The 21,671-nt window shown below is 53.1% G+C and overlaps 2 protein-coding genes across 2 annotated transcripts in view; both read left to right on the plus strand.

Annotated features, from left to right (window-relative positions):
• SOS2 (SOS Ras/Rho guanine nucleotide exchange factor 2) overlaps positions 1 to 3,697 on the plus strand; it is a 56,192-nt gene extending 52,495 nt beyond the window's left edge. The window contains exons 21-23 of the mRNA XM_068416611.1: positions 612 to 653; positions 1,529 to 1,638; positions 1,935 to 3,697. Of these exons, the coding sequence (XP_068272712.1) occupies positions 612 to 653; positions 1,529 to 1,638; positions 1,935 to 2,444 (662 nt within the window). The 3' untranslated portion in view covers positions 2,445 to 3,697. The remainder of the gene's footprint in view (positions 1 to 611; positions 654 to 1,528; positions 1,639 to 1,934) is intronic.
• Positions 3,698 to 7,818: 4,121 nt separating this feature from the next.
• VCPKMT (valosin containing protein lysine methyltransferase) lies at positions 7,819 to 13,008 on the plus strand. The gene is made up of 6 exons (XM_068416689.1): positions 7,819 to 8,030; positions 8,212 to 8,322; positions 8,524 to 8,596; positions 9,562 to 9,681; positions 11,929 to 12,033; positions 12,570 to 13,008. The coding sequence occupies exons 1-6, from the start codon at positions 7,819 to 7,821 to the stop codon at positions 12,582 to 12,584; spliced, it is 636 nt and encodes a 211-aa protein (XP_068272790.1). The 3' UTR covers positions 12,585 to 13,008.
• Positions 13,009 to 21,671: the final 8,663 nt, after the last annotated feature.

Below are 21,671 nucleotides of genomic sequence, written 5' to 3' on the forward strand. Positions count from 1 at the left end.
CCTTTGAAGGGAATCCAGTCTGTGTGTTTGAGATGAGAACTGAAGTGCCAGAAGTGGGGATGGGCAGGGCATTGCTCCAGAACGCAGTGTGGATTCAAAAAATGGCACTATTAGTTCAGATGCACTTACTCAGGTGACCTTATTGTAGTCTACAACTACCTGAAGGGAGGTTGTAGTGCAGTGGGAGTCGGCCTCTTCTCCCGGGCAACCAGTGACAGGACAAGAGGACACAGCCTCAAGCTTCACCAGGGGAGGTTCAGGTTGGACATGAGGAAGCATTTCTTCTCAGCAAGGGTCATTAGCCATTGGAAGGGGCTGCCCAGGGAGGTGGTGGAGTCCCCATCTCTGGAGGTGTTTAAGAAAAGCCTGGCCATGGCACTTAGTGCCCTGGTCTAGTTGCCATGGTGGTGTCAGGGCAACGGTTGGACTCGATCCCAGAGGTCTCAAAATCTCTAGTTCAGGAATATTTGACACAGGAGAGTTTAATTCCCGTTAGCAGTAGATAAACTTGGAGATCATGGTGGTCTTTGAGGTCACTCACAAGCGTATGTTATGTGCTGTAGTGCAGTTGTTCTGTCTGGGAAGTCTTTAATCAATTTTTCATTTAACAGGTAACAACAGCATCTTCGCTCCCGTCAGTTTGCCACAGTCGAGTGAGTACCATAACTCTGTTACATGTTGCATTTAACTCTGCTTTTCCTGGTTTCAGGAGAGCTGAATGGGAATTAAAATCTGAAATCTGGGATGAAAATGCGGGCTGCATTCATTAGGGTTCTAAGAGGATTTTTTGTAGAGGTTTTAGATCGTGTCAAGTAAAGCAGTCTGTAAAGTCTAAAAACTATCTGGTTTGGTTTTGGTTTGGTTTGTTTTTTTGCCCCAGGCTCTAGCATGGTTTTGCTTCTATTTTGCATGTCCTTGATGAGTATTTTGTGTGACTAATGTGAAGCAACTTGATAATTTCGTATTAGCACTTAGCAAAAATAATTGTTCTGTTGCTGTGAAAGAAGAGGCACTTTTTGTACCACGGCTGTGAGGAATATCCTGTATTCATCTGTGTCTTCAGCTTCTCTTTTTACTCCCTTATTACACAAGCACATATATTTTTTCATAATATGATTAAAATCTCAAACTGGACAACACAGGTGCCTAATGTATTGATACAGAGCTCTGCATTTCTGAGAGAAATGTGTAACTTAGGCCCGTGGGCAAACTGCAGGCACTGTGGTCAACGAAGTAAATTCTGCACTATAGTGAGGGTTGCAGAGAAAGTTATTTAAGTGCTTACTAGGAGTTCACTTTATTTTTCTGTCCTTCAGCGTTGCCTGCTAACTGTTGATGCATCTCTGATACTGGAATAGGAGACCACTTGGTGAGGAGTATATCTGATTAGAGAAATGAATGAGAAATTCATACAGCTGCAGTTAATGGTTCATGTTGCTGTTGAGCACAAGGATCTGCATTCTAATATTCTAGCATATGTTCCTCACACGTTGCACAAGCAGTAAAATACCTGCTTTTCTCTCTCCAGAGACTTTCTTCAGCTCGTGGGGTAGCTTTCCTAAACTAAGCGATGAGCCTCAAAACCCTCCTCCGCTTCCTCCACGGAAAAAAATGGATCAGGATGCTTCTAGTGCTAAGGTATTTCTGCCCTATATTGAATAACTTTGATAATAAACCAGGGAACATGTAGCCAAGCAGGACTTTGTTAGTCTAAAAGACTTTCAGATGCAGTGCTCCAGTTGCCCTTTTTAAGTTTGAGGTTCCCAGTGTGCTTTAGGAACATAGTGCTCATACTCAGATCAAAGATACGGCGATGCCAGTGTCATGTTTCTGACAGCACCACCAGCAGACACCAAGAGAACTCTGCATCTCTCAGAAGATACACTCTTTATCTAAACATCTGCATTTCTTACAACGTCTTCTCTGTAATGTAGGGAAGTTCGAAGTCGGATGACGATCCTCCAGCAATTCCACCTCGGCTGCCGCCGCCTCCAAAGATACAGCCCCGTGTTCCTGCTTACACTAACCCCTTCGACCAGCCGCTGCACAGCCCTCCTCCTCCACCCCCCCGGGACCCTCTTCCTGATACTCCACCCCCGGTACCTCTCCGGCCGCCCGAACACTTTATCAACTGCCCTCTCAACCTCCAGCCGCCGCCGGTGGGACGCTTGCACAGAGATCCCGACTGGTTGAGGGAGGCGAGCACAGGCCCCAGCTCTCCGGGCACTCCTCCCAGCACGCCCTCTCCCAGGGTACTGCGCCGCTGCTGCGCCGTCAGCGCGAGTCACAACAACCTGGTCCACCCGCCCGCGCCCCCCGTCCCGCCCCGGCACAATTCCAGCCCTCAGTTACCAAAACTGCCACCAAAGACTTACAAAAGGGAGCTCTCCCACCCTCCTTTGCACAGACTGTCTTTGCTAGAAAATGCAGAAACTCCTCAATGACCTTAGCCGTAGTAGTCATTGACACTGGAATAGTATTTGTAAAGTTCCTTTGTTTTTTTTTTTTATTTATTCAAAAAAGGCAGTGTATTTTAGTACTTTCACAAATCATGCTCTTAAAGTGCTGCTGATCAAAACAAAAAAAAAGTTTGAATTGGAAAAATACTCCTCCACACACTCTAGCCTGCGTCTGTTCGACAGCATTGCCCTCAGGTGATCAGCAGCATGGCCTCGTTTCACATCCTCAGTGCCGACGGTTATGCCAGTACACAAAATATCTCTTTTGCACTGTAAACTACACTAAAGGAATTTAAACTGACATCGTGTAATTGCACTGAGCCAAAAAAGGTGCGTCTGTGGAATTTCTTCAAATTTGAGCACTAGTGGCCTTTTTTTTTTTTCTTTAATTTAAAAAAAGAACAGTGGGACGATGACACAACACGAGGATGTACGGTGATACCGATTTTAAACCTCTGGCCACTCACCTTGTAACTTCGTGTAAGCTCGGAGGTTCCTGAGTGACAGCTACTGTTCTCAAATATTTTAATGCCATGTCTTAATTGCCATTGATTTGCTGCTGAAGACGAAAAATAGGGTGGAAATCTAAACACCAAAATATTCAGTTGGTCTTGATTATTTGGAGAAAGGCTGGAGAAGGACGACCTGCCTCGGACATTGGAGTGGATCCCTAGTCCTTAGCATGCATCTTGTTCAGATGTGCCTTTTTGTTTTGGTAGGCAAAGAGGTCTTAAGCTAAAGAGTTGTCTACTGGAGAACAAAGCTCTTTGCCGTGTATGTACAATTGTTTATATTGTATATTTACAGATATTGCTAATGACCTGTATAAATTTAAGTGACTTGAAGCCTATAATCCAGTCTGCTACTCTTGCAATCTTATCTGGTCAGAAGCGTTTCCTCTGGCTTAGGAACAGCCTTGCCTTCCAAACCTTATAATGTTCTTTAGATCTCACTTAACTTCATCGTGAATCCATTTTGGAAATCGGTAGCATTTAAACCAGCAAACACTTAAAGCTTTATTAAACTTTTTAAACTGATAAGTGAATGGAACTTTTCTTTGCCAGTTGAACTACTCGTTTGAACTGGTGTGAGGGCGAGTCTGTTTTACTGGTAGTACTGTAGCAGCATTTATAAAGTGGCCAGAAGCCACATTTTATTTACTGGTCTGTGGCCTTTTACTGTGCTTTGTATCAGAGTTCTTAACAAGATTAATAAATCACCCCAGTCTTAATTTTTAAGAGCTTGAGCAGTGCGTGTTCCTTGTAAGGCCAAGGTTGGGAATGGCATTTAGTAAGTCTTTGGCAATACAAGATACCCCAGTTTTCCACGCTGCTAGTCTTGGCTTTGGTCATCCTTTGGGCAGGCTGTCAGGTTTCACCGTTCCAGTGAGCTGCAGAATAAGCTGAAAAAGTGAAATTTTTTATTTAGTTCCTTGTATTAAAAGACGAGTAATATTTTTTCAGATTTTTACATTGTGTGTTGTTGAAAGGCAAAAAATCCTCTCCCAAATTTTAGATATATAGACATCAGCTTTATACCTTCCTGTACCAGTGCTTAGACCAGAAGCATTTTCCATATCCCATGTTAAAATATATCATAGCTTTGTATTTTGGTCCTGACTCAGCAAATCCAGATCATTTTTAGCTGAGCATCTGCTGATTAGCGATGGCTTCTGTACGTATCAAAGGTACTTCCCTCCATCAAGACCTTTGTGAGGTTCTGGTTTCTGGTGGACTCTGAGGAGGGTTTAAACTTTTAGAGTTAACCTTGAAATGATGCTGCACAGGGGTGCAATTCTCCAAACAGCCTCTTCTAGCTTCCAACTTACATTTTATAGTGACAGCCTACAAAAATACCTGGGGGGCTGTGAAACATTTCCTTAACTCTTAAACCTGATTGTGAAAGAGTGAGTTTGGGCAGCAGTTGTAAATTCCACACTTAAAGCCCGAGAAAAAGAAATGAGTAACTTTCAGTGGGGCCCAGGATGGGAAAAATAGGGAAAAATTAGGGAAAAATAGCAATGCAGTTAACAAAGTCTCTAGCCTAGGTTATCCTTCTCCGTTAGGTTAACACAGACAGAGGTAGGCGTTCCTGCAAGAGCCTCTCACCACCATCTGGCAATGTCCTGGGCAGCAAAGGAGGTGACTGTCCTTCCTGGTGAGCCCTCGGGACCCGTCCTCTGCCAGGGACCCATGGGACAGACAGGAGCCTGCGAGTCCACGTTGCTATTTTGGTGGTGGCAGGTCCTATTAAGTGCTCCCCAAGCCCGCTGCCTTCCTCAGCCGCTCACCTCTTCTTGCCCCATGCCCTTCAGCTGTGCTGTATGTGGTTGTGCTCAGAACTGGATATGGAAAAAAAGATCCTGTGTTTTTTTTACAGGCTGGGCTTAAAGCATCACCACCCACAACTGATCAATAGCAGTGCTGGGACAGTAAAGCTCCAGGAGGATGAGGGGAGTGGAGAGCAGAAACCTCTGATATTAGATCTCCCAACAGGAGCAATAATGTGAAAACATGAGATACTTGTAAGAAGGCAGCAGCTAACAGCATTTCTAGCCGTATTTCCCATGCGTGAAACATGACTGACCTTTACAGGGCTGGTTCTGGAGCTAACCTGAACTACAAAAATCACAGCGTGATTCAGAAAAGGGGCCTGGCTTATGGATAACTCACAATTAAACCGTGCTCCACGCGTAACAGGAGCTGGAACATACAAAACCAAAGCAACATTCCAAGGCAGGGCGGCAGCAGCAATGCCAGCAGCACGAAGTACGGCGGGTGCAGCAACACACGTTCCCAAAGTAACTGTTTGGCCGTGGAAGTGGTCGAAGGCAGGCAGATTCCCACCAGTGCGGTTCGAGGGAAGGCCAAGATAGCAATAAATTAACATTTCAGTTACTTCATAATTAGAGGGATAGATAAAAAGAGAGAAAAAAAATGCTAGAGGGGAAAAAATGTGAAATTGCTGGGTTTGAAGTTGGCTTGTGTGGGAAAAGGCAGTTCCCTAGAAAAGTGCAGATAAACAGAACGTGAAGGCAGCTAACAGCAAAAGAAACATCTTTCTAGTTGTTTTCTGTGATCCTATTTTGAGTTACTGCGTTTTAGCATTTCTCCTACTCTGGAGCTGGAATAACTTCTTTGGGTGCTATGACTTGGCTATAGCAGATAAAAAACAAAAAGGGGGGAAAAAAAAGAACTATCTTTTGTTTCCTTTTTCCAGATTTACTCCAATTTTCAGAAATACACCACAAGTCTGAATATACCATTCAGAATCCCTAGCAAATGCAGTAACTCCTCCCTGGGGAAGGGAGGAAATAAAGTAATAAAAACTTTCTTCCACATGTCGAAGGAAACAAATCAAAAGCCTTTACACTTAAAAATGTTGACGCACAGTCAACTCCTATTCAGCTGCTTTTTTAAAACCTTTTTGTAAGTTTAAATGTTGGATGAGGGTCTACAACCCCATGATTTCTAGCGATCTTGTGGCTTTAAGTGGGACTGTGTGTCCACAGTGCTTACAGGCTGCACTGAGTAACTTGTGAAGCAGATTTTGAATCACCCGTGCATTAATTCACAGTTCACGCGTGGAAAACTTAACAGCCGTCTTTCTTCTGGCTGGTGTTTAATGTCTGCTTAACCTCTGCAGAAACGGATGAGCTAAACCAGGAAGGTCTGACTTACTGCCAGGCAAGCTGCTGTATGTGGCCTCCCAATGTTGGTTTCTCACCTCCGAGGGAAGACTGACTGCGCAGCGAGCGCGCACGAGGCCGCAGTACCCATATGAGCGATGGCTGCTCGTCTTCTCTGCTGCAGCAACCCTGCCCGTTAACGCGGCGGCTTTACGTTCGCTCCTGTGCTGCCAGCAAGCACTAAAAACAAGTAAACAGACGTTTTTCTGTCAAGCAAAGGTAGCCCAGAATATGCTTTCATGTAATTCACAGCCAGCTTAGAGGAGAGTTGGTCTGGAGGGGTTAGGAGCAGTTTTTGTGGGACAGCTACTGAGGGCGTTCGTGCTACAGCAGGGGAGCGGCTGGGGCTGAGGCGCTGCTGCCCGTGAGGGCAGAGGGATGGTGGCATCGATATACAGAATCACAGAATCGTTTTGCTTGGAAAGGACCTTTAAGATCATGAAATTCAACAAGGCCAAGTGCAAGGTCCTGCATGTGGGTTGGGGCAATCCCAAGCACAAAACCAGGCTGGGCGGAGAATGGATTGAGAGCAGCCCTGAGAAGGACTTGGGGGTGATGGTTGACGAGAAGCTCACCATGAGCCGGCAACGTGCGCTTGCAGCCCAGAGCCAACGGTGTCCTGGGCTGCATCCCCAGCAGCGTGGCCAGCAGGGCGAGGGAGGGGATTCTGCCCCTCTGCTCCGCTCTCGGGAGACCCCCCTGCAGTGCTGCGTCCAGCTCTGGGGCCTCCAACAGAAGAAGGACATGGAGCTGTTGGAGCGAGTCCAGAGGAGGCCACGGAGATGCTCAGAGGGCTGGAGCACCTCTGCTCTGGAGACAGGCTGAGAGAATTGGGGCTGTTCAGCCTGGAGAAGAGAAGGCTCCGGGGAGACCTTCTAGCACCTTCCAGTACCTGAAGGGGCTACAGAAAAGCGGGAGAGGGGCTTTTGACAAGGGCATGGAGTGACAGGACAAGGGGGGACGGTTTTAAACTGAAAGAGGGGAGATTGAGATGAGATATGAGGAAGAAATTCTTTGCTGTGAGGGTGGTGAGACCCTGGCCCAGGTTGCCCAGAGAAGCTGTGGCTGCCCCCTCCCTGGCAGTGTTCAAGGCCAGGCTAGATGGGGCTTGGAGCAACCTGGTCTGGTGGAAGGTGTCCCTGCCCGTGGCAGGGGGTTGGAACTGGATGGTCTTTAAGGTCCCTTCCAACCCAAACCATCCTGTGATTCTATGATCATCGAGTCCAACCGTTAACCCAGCCCTGCCAAGCCCACCACTAACCCATGTCCCTCAGCACCACATCTACTCATCTTTTAAATCCCCCCAGGGTTGGTGACTCCACCACTACCCTGGGCAGCCTGTTCCAGTGCTTGACAACCCTTTCGGTGAAGAAATTGTCCCTGATCTCCAGTCTAAACCTCCCCTGGCACAACTTGAAGCCGTTTCCTCTCGTCCCATCACTTGTTACCCGGGAGAAGAGACCGACCCCCCCTCGCTCCACCCTCCTTTCAGGCAGTTGTAGAGAGCGACCAGGTCTCCCCTCAGCCTCCTGTTCCCCCGCCTACACCGAGCGCGGCGGGGCAGCCCCGAGCCCCTCAGCGCCCCGCGGCGAGCCGGTAGCTCCGGGCCGCCGCCATTTCCTCTCCCCGCGGCGGCGGGAGGCGGGGCCGCGCCGGCTCCGTGCCGCGGCCATGGCGGGTTTCGTGCGGCGGCTGGAGCGGCGGGGTGGGTCGGCGCTGCGGCTGGAGCAGCGGGCGGCGGGCGGCGTGGGCTGCGTGGTGTGGGACGCCGCGCTGGTGCTCGCCAAGTTCCTGGAGACCGGCGCTTGCCCCCTCGCCCGCCGCCACGTCCTCGAGCTGGGCGCCGGGACCGGCGCCGTCGGCATCATGGCGGCTACGCTGGGGTGAGCGGCGGCGGGGGGCCGGGGCGAGGGCGAAGCGGGGACGGGGCAGCCCCCCCCGCCTCTTTCTCCACCTCTGACCCCGCTTTGTTGTCCTATCTATATAAAATCCTTTAAATTCGTGTGTTGTGCGCGCGAGGGGCCGGTGGGTTTGGCCGTAACCCCGACCCCGTGTGTGTTACAGGGCGAACGTGACGGTCACCGACCTGGAGGAGCTGCAGGAGCTGCTGCTGGTTAATATAGAGAACAACAAACACCTGGTGACAGGGTCAGTCCGAGCCAAGGTACTGAAATGGTTTGTATGATCCTTTAATGTTTCCGTTCGGCTTTAACGGGGCGTCCGCTCTTGCTGTGTTAAATTGCCAGGTGTAGTTGGAAACGCTGCTGTAAGAGGGAGGCTCAGTACAAGAAATTAATATTAACTTTATGCTGAGTCCATTAGTGTGTGTTATATTATCACTGAAGCTTGTTTTTACCTCTTTTTGCTTCTCTTTAGGGGTGAAGATGTAACAGAATTTCAGCCTCCTCCCGATTACATACTAATGGCTGATTGCATTTACTACGAGGAGGTAAATGAGGACCTTGCAAAACATATATAGAATCTTCCTTGGGAAGGGTGTGGGTTGAACATGAGAAGTATTTAAATAAATACTGTGCTTGCACCACCCCATAGTTTAGAGGAATGCGTAGAACAAGGCTGGAAAAGGCATTTTGAGCAGATTCAAGGCCATTTGAGATTTAACTAAACGCCTTTTTTATGTTTAAAAAAACCCCAAACTTAATGTTTGTGCCCCCCCCTTTTTTCTTTCACATTAGGAATGAGGTGTGAAGCAAAACATTGTGACTGATAGTTGTGAACTGTTTAATGCATTGGTAAATGAAATTGAATAGTGCCACTTCTGCACTGTTGGGTTCTCCTCATGCTTCCCTTGGGAAGGTGAGAGGAGGAATGGTGCTCCAGCTGAGTGGTTGCTGTAGTCTGCCCCATGTCTTGAGCTGGAGCACTGTAGGACGGGGACAGAGAGCTAACAGAAGTTGCAGGAAAAGGGATATGACCTGAGGAACCCTGTGTCCCAGTGTCCTTTCAGTGGTCTTACCAGTCCCTTCCATTGGCTCCCTCCGTGTTGGTCCTGTTTCTGTATGTAGTGGTCTGGATCCGAGCCATGTTCCAAGAATGGTTGAGAAAACTCTCGCTTTTGAAATGTGTCAAGAAATAGTTGTTCTCGTGTGTCTCTAGGAAGTGCCCTCTCAGCAGTGTGGGATGTTTTTGGCTTTGGTGCTAGTTCAGTTTTCTTGGTCAGTCTGTGAAACTCTTCCTCTCTGCAGTCTCACTTTCTCCTCTGCTTTCCAGTTTGCCCCCATGTTCTTTTTTGTCCTAGATAAAGTACTAAAAATAACTCCCTGAAAAGCAAAACTGGCAAGTTCTCTCTTGGGTGAAGACTTTCTCTAGTTAGAGGGTATCGTACTCTCATTTATCGTACCAGTAAAATGAACTTGAAGTGTAAGTGGGAAATGCTTAACCTCTTTTGGGCAGTCGTTAGAACCGTTACTGAAGACACTGAAAGACCTTACTGGGCCTGATACCTGCGTCTTGTGCTGTTACGAACAGAGGACTATGGGAAAGAATCCTGAAATTGAGAGGAAATACTTTGAGGTAAGTGTTTTTAACACGTGCTTTTTGAACACTAGGAAAATCGCTTGGATGTAGGAGGTCTTTGTGTTGCATCAGCTGAACATCAGTGGCAGTTGCTACACGTACAAATTCAGGTTGACGGCGCCAAGTGGAGTTTGTAGCAGGAGAAGCACGTTTGTCTTTAGATCAAGCCAATCATTTCTGTAGGAGCGAGTGAATTAGAATCACAGAACAGTTTGGGTTGGAAGGGACCTTAAAGACCATCCAGTTCCAACCCCCTGCCATGGGCAGGGACACCTTCCCCCAGACCAGGTTGCTCCCAGCCCCATCCAACCTGGCCTTGAGCACTGCCAGGGAGGGGGCAGCCACAGCTTCTCTGGGCAACCTGGGCCAGGGTCTCACCACCCTCACAGCAAAGAATTTCTTCCTAATATCTCATCTAAATCTCCCCTCTTTCAGTTTAAAACCGTTCCCCCTCGTCCTGTCACTCCATGCCCTTGTAAAAAGCCCCTCTCCCGCTTTCCTGTAGCCCCTTCAGGTACTGGAAGGTGCTAGAAGGTCTCCCCGGAGCCTTCTCTTCTCCAGGCTGAACAGCCCCAACTCTCTCAGCCTGTCTCCAGAGCAGAGGTGCTCTTCTTTCTGCAGTGCTTGTCTTGATGTTACCAGAGGTTATTGGGAGGATTAAAAGTCTGGTGAAAATTTATTTCCTTTTAGCATCTTCCATTGAGAGCAGAGGGAAAATACGGGTCAAGTTTTCCAGACTCTGCTAAGTGATACAGCTGCTCTTGCAAAAATCTTCCCCCTCTACTCGTAGAGCATTAGTAGGTGATGTAATTAAGTGGTCCACTTGTATCTTCTGTGCAGGTAAAAAGGAACACAGGTAACAGCTGAACCCCTCCTGAGGCTGTGGGGATGAGGGTCGGTGCAGGGTTTAGCTCAGCACCTGTGGAGCCTGCTGCAAAGCCACCCGTGTGCAGGAGTACTGGATTGTACGTCATAATAATATTACAAAAAAGGGGAAGGGTGATTTGTATGTGTTAATAAAAGCACCTCTTTGATAATTAGCCCTGCCTCGAACTCTTGTGGGGACCTGGCTGTGAGGAGGGTTGCTCTAATTGAGATCAGCTCTGATGAGGTGCCGCGCCCACAATAAACACAGGAGGTGTAGGTGTTCCGGGATGATTTCGGCTTTCTTGTAATTTATTTCCTTCCTTGGCTTGCCAGGGTTCAGCCAAGTTAATCTGCAACGTGCTCAGCAGAGTCTCTGCTGGGGTTTTTGAGCCTTTTTTCCCCTCCTCCCCTCCAGTTGAGCAGGTTGGCAGACAGAGGCGGGTGCTGTGGTTTGGCGTAGAGCTTTGGAGATGGGAGGAAGCAAAATGTTTTATCACAGAATCGTTTTGGTTGGAAAGGACCTTTAAGATCATCGAGTCCAACCCTTAACCCAGCACTGCCAAGCCCACCACTAACCATGTCCCTCAGCACCACATCTACACGGCTTTTAAATCCCTCCAGGGATGGGGACTCCACCACTGCCCTGAGCAGCCTGTTCCAATGTCGCAAGCTTTTAGATTGGTCTTAAATGTTGTGAGGTTTCAAGAAAGATGTTGAGGTGTTGGAGCGAGCCCAGAGGAGGGCGACCAAGCTGGTGAAGGGTCTGGAGGGTCTGACCTACGAGGAACGGCTGAGGGAGCTGGGGGTGTTTAGCCTGGAGAAGAGGAGGCTCAGAGGTGACCTTAGTGCAGTCTACAACTGCCTGAAGGGAGGTTGTAGTGCAGTGGGAGTCGGCCTCTTCTCCCAGGCAACCAGCGCTAGGACAAGAGGACACAGCCTCAAGCTTCACCAGGGGAGGTTCAGGTTGGACATTAGGAAGCATTTCTTCTCAGCAAGGGTCATTAGCCATTGGAAGGGGCTGCCCAGGGAGGTGGTGGAGTCACCATCTCTGGATGGGTTTAAGACAAGACTGGACATGGCACTTAGCGCCATGGTCTAGTTGACATGGTGGTGTCAGGGCAATGGTTGGACTCGATGATCCCAGAGGGCTCTTCCAACCTCATTGATTCTGTGAGATGTCTGTAGCTTTGAGTTGGCACTGGAGTAGTTAAAATGTGCTGCACGGGGTGGGGAAAATAGCTTGCACGTGGTGGTTCCAGCCTCCTGAGGCTTCTTGCCCTCGTGTGGGTACCTCGGGGGACCTGTGTAACTGCACATGCTTAGTTCAAAAGGGCAGTCGGTGTCATTTGAATTGTTTTGTGTGTTCTCTGATAACAGCTGCTTCAGGTGGACTTTGAGCTGGAAAAAATCCCCCTGGATAAGCACGACGAGGAGTACCGCAGCGAAGACATTCACATCGTGAGCATCCACAGGAAACGGACGGTAGGTTCATTTAACCGGCGCGGCGAAGGCTGCCAGGGATTCACAGAGCTGCTGTTTACTTGGTGTGTGTGAGATTTCCAGGGGTGAAGCTCTAAACTGTGAAATACCATCAGGGTCCCTGCGAAACAGCTGAGCAGAACCATGCTCACACAAAGGAGCTGCTTTGTCCTGGCACCCAGCGCTCTGCCAGGTGCCAGCCTTCAGCAGGACCATCCTGGAGCTGCACGCTGGCTTCTGCTTCCACAGTGGGATCTCAAAACTGGAGTTTTGAGGCACCAAAGTAATAAAAATAACACGCCCACTGCTGCTTTTAGCACTGTGTGCTCTGCTGGGCAGCCCTGTCCCCAAAACCAGTCTCTAGAGGTGGCACTTGGCACCTCTCTGCGTTGGTTAGGTCAGTTTTTGGTTGGTTGATGGAGCAGTTATGCCTGAAAAAAATCTTTTGCATATTTATGCTGATGCAACACGTGGGTCCAGCGCTTAAACAAAACCAGGTCGCTCAAATATCTCTTATGTTTTTTTAAATCTCTTCACAGAGTTTTCCATCGTGAGATCTTTGACCACAGTATCTGTCCCCTGGCAGCTGGTAGAGCTCTGGAGGAGAGGGAGAGGGTGTAGAGTAACACCACAAAGGGACTGTCTCCAGTGTGGTTTGTGACTCATCTACAGAAAACGGCTTCTCGGTGGTGGACTTGGCGTGAGGCACCAGAAGAAGCGGGCTCGTGGGACCAGATCACTGATGACGCCTTCCGAGAGGACAGATGTGAGGCAGACAGAAAAAGGAACCAGAGCTTCACCCAGAGCAGCGCTGGGTGCACGTTCTGGCTGCCTCTGCTGGGCAGCTGCTTGGAGCAGCGGGTGCTTGCTGGGTGCTCACGGAGCAGATCCAAGGACTTGGTGCTGAAGTGAGGAGAAAACTCCGTGAGCTCAATCCCACAGCCCCGGACAGCCTGTCAATAAAACCTCTGCACTTGAGATGGGTCTTGGATGGTGGGTTTTTTTCAACCTGTGGTTTCTGCGTCGTTCCTGCGTTGCGGAGGTGCTGGAGTCTCATTCCAGGAGCAGGGTGTCTTGGTGGTGGGTGCTGCACAGATACAACACGCAAACAGTCCCTATGTCTGTGCAAAATTGTGCTTACAGAATCACAGACTGGTTGGGGTTGGAAGGGACCTCTGGAGATCATCTAGTCCAACCCCCTGCCACAGCAGGGTCACCCAGAGCACGTTGCACAGGGTCACGTCCAGGTGGGTTTTGAATATCTCCAGAGAAGGAGACTCCCCACCCTCCCTGGGCAGCCTGTGCCAGGGCTCTGGCACCCTCACAGTAAAGAAGTTCCCCTCATATTCAGATGGAACTTCCCATGTTTCAGTTTGTGCTCTTTGCCCCTTACTTTTGGTTCCACCTGGGCTTTTCTGGTGTAAGGTTCTGCAGCGTTAAGGTTTGACACCTTCACGCAGTTCTGGCGAGGTGAAGGTGTCGCAGGTGCGTTGTGGCTGTTGGGATTCCTCCCCACGCTGCCTCTTGGTGCTCAGTGATGGCTTTGAGATGTAATTTCAAAGGAAATCTCGCTTCTGCTTTGTCGTGGAAGCGGCTGTGGCTGCCTGCGTTGTCCCACATCCCCTGTCAAGGTAGGTCTGCGACAGCGGTGCTGCTGGACATGCGTCGTGACAGCCTGTTCCCTGAGCCTCTCCTCGTTCCCTCCTTCAGAAACCTGAGTATTTAAGCTAAATCTGCTGAGTTTTCTCAAAACCTCAGCTGCTGCTTTGGGGGGAGCTCTGTTTGCAGGCACCCAGGTGGTTTCTGGTCGCGCCTGGAGCTCAGGCTCCCTTTATCTCTGGTAAGAACGTTCCTTGCGAGCTCCACACTCCATAAAGCGCTGCCCTGGCTTGCAGAGCACAGCAGCAATGAGTGAACGCAGGGCAGAGTGGGATGTAATTTGTCGTAACCACATGCATTATTTGTTAACTCGTTATGAAAAGAGCTCCTTAATTAACTGGTGGCCTGCAGGAAGATATTTATGGGCGTGTTTACGCCAGCGTGACTTCCCTGGTGGAAACTTGGTGCAGAAGAGTTGTCCAGAGGTGCGCTGAGGACTGAGTGCTGTGCCCTTTTCTGGTCGCAGACCCCTGGGAGGGGGGAGCGGCGTTTCTCTGGGGTTTGGTGCCAACAGAATAACTTTTATCTCCAGGGTGTGCGATTTTGGCACTTCCTTTTGTACGTGGGCTCAGATCTCTGTCAGAAGAAAAAAGGAAGTCGTGTTGTTCTCCCCGTGTGTAACCACTGGCAGCTCCTCCGTGCCCCCAGCTTCATGCCTGTAACACTCAAGTTGTGACCATCGTCGGGTGAGAGGGACCTTGGCAGGGAAGGCCGGGTCCCATCACCCCCTGTGCCATCTCCCCGTCGCCACCTGCACCCCCTGCAAGGGGGGAGGTAAAACCCAACCGCTTCTGCTGCCGCTTCTCGGTCTGTGCGAAGAGGAAACCGCCGCTCCCCAGGGCAGCGGGGACAGGGGGGTGACGTGCATGGCGGCTGCTGCCTCTCTGCCACTTGTCCCTGGAGCCACCAGATGAAATGGCTGCTTTTTTTTTGGGGGGGGGGGAAAGGCTTTTGGAAAGGGGTTTGGGAGCCTCCTGCTGGGGCTGAGGTCTGTGGTGGCTGGGGAGGGGGTGGCTGTGGGGCAGGTGGCTGCTGCGGTGTGGGGATTACTGCTCCTAGCCGGGAGCAGGCATGGGAGCCTCGTGGAAAATGGGGTGTGAGGGGGACAGATGCTGGTCCTGCTTTTTCATAGAATCACAGAATGGTTTGTGTTGGAAAGAACCTTAAAGCCCATCCAGTTCCAACCCCCTGCCACGGGCAGGGACACCTTCCACCAGACCAGGTTGCTCCAAGCCCCATCCAACCTGGCCTTGAACACTGCCAGGGAGGGGGCAGCCACAGCTTCTCTGGGCAACCTTGACGCTCTGTGATTATATTTTTTCTTTGCTAGGAGCAGCACGGGACATGGGGCAGCTGCCGCAGAGTGCACCAGAGTCCTGCTGTCCGTGAGCGATTCCCGTGTGTCCCCTGGGACTGTGTGGGGCCAGGACCCTCCCCCCACGCGTCCCACGGGGCTGGTGGCTTCGCTTGGGAAGGTCTGTCCTCCACAGCTGTATAATCATTTTCTGTGGTATGTGATCCTGGACAAATGGATTTGCCTCTTAGAAACTGATGCGAGGGCTGGAGCCCCTCTGCTACGGAGACAGGCTGAGAGAGTTGGGGCTGTTCAGCCTGGAGAAGAGAAGGCTCCGGGGAGACCTTCTAGCACCTTCCAGTACCTGAAGGGGCTACAGAAAAGCGGGAGAGGGACTTTTTACAAGGGCATGGAGTGACAGGACGAGGGGGGACGGTTTTAAATTGAAAGAGGGGAGATTGAGATGAGATCTGAGGAAGAAATTCTTTGCTGTGAGGGTGGTGAGACCCTGGCCCAGGTTGCCCAGAGAAGCTGTGGCTGCCCCCTCCCTGGCAGTGTTCAAGGCCAGGTTGGATGGGGCTTGGAGCAACCTGGTCTGGTGGAAGGTGTCCCTGCCCATGGCAGGGGGTTGGAACTGGATGAGTTGGGACGGCTGAGTCCACCCCGAGTTTGCTGTGGGAGGTTTCTCCTGTCACTGTGAGCTGTGAGACCCATGTGCCCGAGGCTGCATGGCCCTCAAGCAGCACCTCCGTCTTCATGCCTGTAATTAGCGTGTGCCAATTATTTCTGCCCTCGCAAGCTCCCACGTGGGATGTGGGGGCAGCCGAAGGCTTGTCAGGGTGACTCGGAGCGGGTGGTGACACAGGGCTCCTGCTTTGGCTGGATTATTTTTGGTTCCTCTTGCACTTCTGGGTTTGCTTTGCTGTTGTTTTTTTATTAAAAAAAGGGAAAGGCTGCGTAAGGGAGAAGGCAGCACTGGGTGGGAGGGAGATGGGGAGGCCTTGGGGAAGCAGCCAGGCTGTCCCTTGCTGAGCTGGGGTGTGGTCCCTGGTACCCTGCCAGCGCCGGCTGGGAGGTGCTGCCAGCCCCACGCCGATGGCCACTGCGGCTGCCGGCGGGACAGGGAGGACACGTGGCACGACCCTCTCCACGCACACAGCCATGAGTTCACCCGGTTCCTTCCTCTCGCTGCGACCAGGCGGGCAAAGGCCACGTTTCTTCCCGGTGCTTCTGCACCCTGACCCGGAGGAGGTTTTGCTCTCCGCGATGCAGCAGCCTTGAGGCCCCATCCCAGCACCTCCCCGTCCCAGCACCTCCCCATCCCAGCATGTCCCCGTCCCAGCACGTCCCCATCCCTGCTGAGCCCGCGCTTCCCATTGTGCCCAAAACCTCTGACTCATCGGTCTCATGGCCGGCGGCCGAGGCCGAGCTGCTCCGCTCCAGCGCGATCCCCAGCGTGGGGCAGGAGCAGCCGCCACCTCCCCGGTCACCACCGTTTCTGTTCCCCTCCGCGGCAGCAGCAATCGGCCGCTTCTCCTCCCGCTCTGAGCAGCCTCCTCCAGCTCAGCTTCAGCAGAACCACGGCCCGTGGGCCTCGGGGCGGGGGGTTAATTCTCCTCTGGTTAGGGCCTGTGCTGCCCCAAGGGGAAGGAACCGAGCAGTTGTGTCCTTGACGGGGATGGAGATGACCCCAGGCTGGCTGGCTGCTCCCCAGCTCCCAAAACCCTCCTCATGGTGACATCCATGGTGGAGAGCACGGCTCGGCTGTGCCCCGGCTGCTGCTTCACCATGCCAAGCACGGTCAGGTGCTCAATCCAGCATGGCTGGATTTTGGGCAGTGCATCAGTTTTTTGGGGGCGGTGCATCACTTCTTTGGGATGTGCATCATTTTGGGGAAGAGCAGCGTGGGTTCAGGGGTTGTTTCCCACCTTGGCTCACAGCCTTTCCACCGTACGCAGGACTCAGAGACCTCCAAGGTCCCTGGCATGAGAGGGAGCCAAGTGGGATGGGGCAGGCAGGTGCTATGAGCCCTGCGGGAGCTGGGAGGTCCCCATGGGAGCCGGGAGGGCCCCACCACCCTGTCCCTGCCACCCTGTCCCCACCATCCTGTCCCCACTGCCCCATTCCTACCACTCCGTCCCCTCCGCCCCATCCCCGCTGCCCCGTTCCTGCCACCCCATCCTCACCACCCTGTTGCTGCCACCGCATCCTCACCACCCCGTCCCTGCCGCCCCATCCCCACCACCCCCTTCCTGCTACCCAATCCCTGCCGCCCCGTTCCTGCCATCCCGTCCTCACCACCCCATCCCCACCACTCCACCGCCCCATCCCCACCGATCCATTCCCACCATCCCTTCCCCACCATCCCACCATCCCCACCACCCCATCCCCACCACTCCATCCCCACCACCCTATCCCCACCGCCCCATCCTCACCACCCCGTCCCCACCACCCCAGCCCCACCATCCCATCCCCACCATCCCCACCACCCCATCCTCACCGCCCCATCCTCACCGCCCCATCCCCACCATCCCATCCCCACCACCCCATCCCTGCCGCCCCATCCCCACCACCCCGTCCCCACCGCCCCATCCCTGCTGCCCACGCTGTGGCTGAGTTTGGTGCTTCCTGCCCCGGCGCACAGGAGCTCCCCGGGGCGGTTTCGCACCCACCACCCCGTTTCCTCGGCCAGCCTGATTTAGGTGCCCATTTTCCTTTCGCTTTGAACGCAAAGAAGGAGTTAAGTAGCTACGGGCGCGCGTGGATTTGGGCCAGATATTTAAAGCTCCCCGGCTGGGAAAGGAAAGGGGAGGTGTGATACTCTCCGAACGCTCCCGCAAACACCTCGGAGGCTCCTGCTGCCGACGCCGTCCCCGCGCTCCCGGCAGCGGCTGGTGGGGGAGAGGCAGAAAATGCCTTTCTCCTATTTTTAGCTCTTCGGCGGTGTCGTTACGATAATCTGGGATTGGAAAATGTTGCTGGGTGAAATTGCCAGGCTAAAGGCAAAACTCAAAATGCAAAGGTCTGGGATGCTGCAGGGGATGGGGACGGCGAGGAAACACACGGCCGTGGTCAAACGAGAGCTGCCCAGGGAGCGCGGGTGGCGATGGGGACGAGCCGCGGCGAAGTGACACAGAGCAATTTAATAGACACGTCCTTCATAACATCCCAGGAGAGGGGGGTTTAAATAGAGCCGAGGAGCCTCCCAGGGCGGGTTATCCAGGCTAGCGGGACGGGCTCAGCCCCGTGCTGGCGCTGGGGACACTTTTGCAGCCTTGTCAGCGATGCCACCGGGCTCCTCGCCCTTCCCACGACCACGTCCCCTTCGTGCAGCCCTTGCAAACGCCCCTCTGGAGCCCGGCGTGCCAGGGATGACACGAATCAGGAAGGACTGAGCGTTATATGAAGAGCTGAGCTAAACAGGGGGCTCAGCAAATGTCCCCACGCTGAACTGGGACCAAACCAGTAGAAATTACACCCAGAAATCGCACCCCCTCCGAGCTCCGGCATTGCACGGGTCTCCTGCTCTCGTCCTCTTCTGCCCCTTGGACAACTTGGCAAAGTCCAAAGCTAAACATTAGCTCAGGTCCTGGAGCAGCTGCCGATGACCGGGTCAAACCTCGTCCCCTTGGACTCAGCCTCCACCTCCACATGTTTCACCACTCGATTTAAGGTGCTGCCTGGGGCCAACCCCCAGAATCACAGAATCACAGAATCACAGAATCAATCAGGTTGGAAGAGCCCTCTGGGATCATCGAGTCCAACCATTGCCCTCACACCACCATGGCAACTAGACCAGGGCACTAAGTGCCATGTCCAGGCTTTTCTTAAACACCTCCAGAGATGGTGACTCCACCACCTCCCTGGGCAGCCCCTTCCAATGGCTAATGACCCTTGCTGAGAAGAAACCTCAGGCACCTTCTCCCCCAGTCTATGCCCAGAAAGGCAGCATCTCCCTGGTGGTCCCCCCCAAACCCCTTTCCCAGCACCACGCTGCCTTTGCTCCCTGCAGTTCCCCTTGCCCCTTTCTGTCCCACAAGCTTCAGTCATCCCAAAACTATCTGATTTAATGTCCTGATCTTGCAGCTCGAGTTCGTCCACGTCGCTGCCTCGGCAAAGGCTGCAAATACAAACATTTGGGCTGTTTATTTGGCTGCACTCTGTTCCTGGTGGGGGTTCGTCGGGGCCATCCTGCATTTGCAGCACCTCCATCATGAGCCTTTTTTAATTGAAAGCCATCAGTGGCCTTGGGATCATGGCTGATCATGGCTGGGAGAGCATCCCATGAGTCCCAGACCATCTCCCCTCCCTCACTCCAGGGGCTGTGCCTCGGCCGGGCGCATCTCCCAGCTGTCAGAAGGTCCTTTTTGGGGGGAATAAACCCCACTAAAGGTCAGGGATGGCTCCTCTCCAGCCCCAGTGGTGCCACCCCACAGCACCCGTCCCCGAGGAGGGTCCCCGCGTGCCATGGCCGTGCTACTGGCTCTGTTTGAACACCCGTGGGCCCGGGGTGGATCGTGCACGTTGCACGGTTAATTGGATTCGGCGGCTGCGACAGAAGGGCTGGGGATTAGGGCACAGGGGAGGAATTACTGGGGGGGGCAGGAGCTGCCCTCGGGGTCTTTTGTCCTGGGGGATTATTGGTGGGGGCTGACAGACGGTGGTCGGTGCCGTGTTCAGGACAGTGGGTGTAATCACTTGTCACAGCGCCGCGGGTGGCCCTCGGGGATGGGGGGGCTGCGGGGTTCACCCCTCCATGGACAAACCTCTGGGCTCTGCTTGGGCTGAGGGCTTAGTGCTGGGATGAAGGATGGGCACCTTTGCATGAAGGAGGCTGCTGTGTCCACTGTCAGGTGATGGGAAGGGGCCACGTCCCCACCATGCACTGCCTGAACAGAGCAGCAGCTCCTGAAACCCGCCCGGTAGCCCCTAGAAACGATGGAGTCACAGGCAACTAGCGCTAGGACAAGAGGACACAGCCTCAAGCTTCGCCAGGGGAGGTTCAGGTTGGACATTAGGAAGCATTTCTTCTCAGCAAGGGTCATTAGCCATTGGAAGGGGCTGCCCAGGGAGGTGGTGGAGTCACCATCTCTGGAGGTGTTTAAGAAAAGCCTGGACATGGCACTTAGTGCCATGGTCTAGTTGCCATGGTGGTGTCAGGGCAACGGTTGGACTCGATGATCCCAGAGGGCTCTTCCAACCTGATTGATTCTGTCATTCTGTGATTCTGAGTCGTCCTTCCCCAGCAATGTCCTGTGGTATTCAACGGCAGCCCGACACATCCTCCGTGCAGCCCTTCTGGAGCCCATTTAGCTGCTGGCGTTGACTGTACCCACAGGGGCAGATCCTGCCCCTCCTGGGACCGGGGGGTCTCTAAAGCAAACGGGCACCCCGAGGCAAGGTGCTGCGGTGAGCAGCTCTCGGGAAGGGGCTGTGCTTTTTGCTCCCATTTCTTGCTGGCAAAGAGCAGCTCAGACGTTCCCAGTGCGGGGGAAACACCAAAAATGTCCCATAAAGGGTCTGGGGATGCCGGCTTGGGCCCCACGTGGGGAGAGGGGGAGCAGAGAGAGCGATGTAGTGTGGTAGTGGAAAGTCACCGAGTCACCTCCCTGCTCAGGGGCTGGCCGGGGCCACCCCTGGAATGAAGCATCACTCGGGCAAAGTCAACGTGTTGGGGCAGTGACGGGGAATCCAGGGGACAAATCCTAGGGACAAATCTTGGGGACAAGTCCCAGGGTCAAAGCCCAGGGACAAATCCTGGGGGCAGATCCCAGGGGCAAGTCGCAGGGGCAATTTCCAGGGGCAAATCCCATGGACAAGTCCCAGGGGCAAATCCTGGGGGCAAATCCTAGGGGCAAGTCCCAGGGCAAATCCCAGGGACAAATCCTGGGGACAAATCCCGGGGGCAAATCCCAGGGACTCAGCAGCGCTGCGGGAGCCAGGTCAGACCGTGTCACCGGTCACCCCTTACTCCTCAGGGCACTGCCATCCTCTCCCACCAGGACAGTCCCTCCCATATTTATTTTGGGAGACTGGAGAGAGAGCACAGCTCGTCCCTGCTGCCACCGTCCCGCTGCCCCGGGGTGACAAACCCACAGAATCACAGAATCAACCAGGTTGGAAGAGCCCTCTGCGATCATTGAGTCCAACCATTGCCCTGACACCACCATGGCAACTAGACCAGGGCACTAAGTGCCATGTCCAGGCTTTTCTTAAACCCCTCCAGAGATGGGGACTCCACCACCTCCCTGGGCAGCCCCTTCCAATGGCTAATGACCCTTGCTGAGAAGAAATGCTTCCTAATGTCCAACCTGAACCTCCCCTGGCCAAGCTTGAGGCTGTGTCCTCTTGTCCTATCACTAGTTGCCTGGGAGAAGAGGCCGACTCCCACTGCGCTACAACCTCCCTTCAGGTAGTTGTAGACTGCACTAAGGTCACCTCTGAGCCTCCTCTTCTCCAGGCTAAACACCCCCAGCTCCCTCAGCCGTTCCTTGTAGGTCAGAACCCACTGCTGGCAGGAGAAGCAGCAGCCGGCACTCTGGCCGTGCAAGACCCAAATTCACCTGGGGGAGCCGGGGAGCTGCTCGGGGCAGCCCGAGCCGTGCAGGGCAAGTTGGAGCAGTCCGGGAACAGGTAATACCTGCCGCACCTCATGGCGGGGATTACGGGCGTAGCTGCGCCCTGCGAG

This window comes from Nyctibius grandis, chromosome 20 (genome assembly GCF_013368605.1).
Source record: "Nyctibius grandis isolate bNycGra1 chromosome 20, bNycGra1.pri, whole genome shotgun sequence".
Classification (NCBI taxonomy): domain Eukaryota; kingdom Metazoa; phylum Chordata; class Aves; order Nyctibiiformes; family Nyctibiidae; genus Nyctibius; species Nyctibius grandis.

Coding starts and splice junctions, on each gene's coding strand:
- VCPKMT (XM_068416689.1), top strand. CDS start 7,819: ATGGCGGGTTTCGTGCGGCGGCTGGAGCGGCGGGGTGGGTCGGCGCTG. Junction 8,031..8,211: donor ATCATGGCGGCTACGCTGGG/GTGAGCGGCGGC, acceptor TGTGTGTTACAG/GGCGAACGTGACGGTCACCG. Junction 9,682..11,928: donor TTGAGAGGAAATACTTTGAG/GTAAGTGTTTTT, acceptor CTCTGATAACAG/CTGCTTCAGGTGGACTTTGA.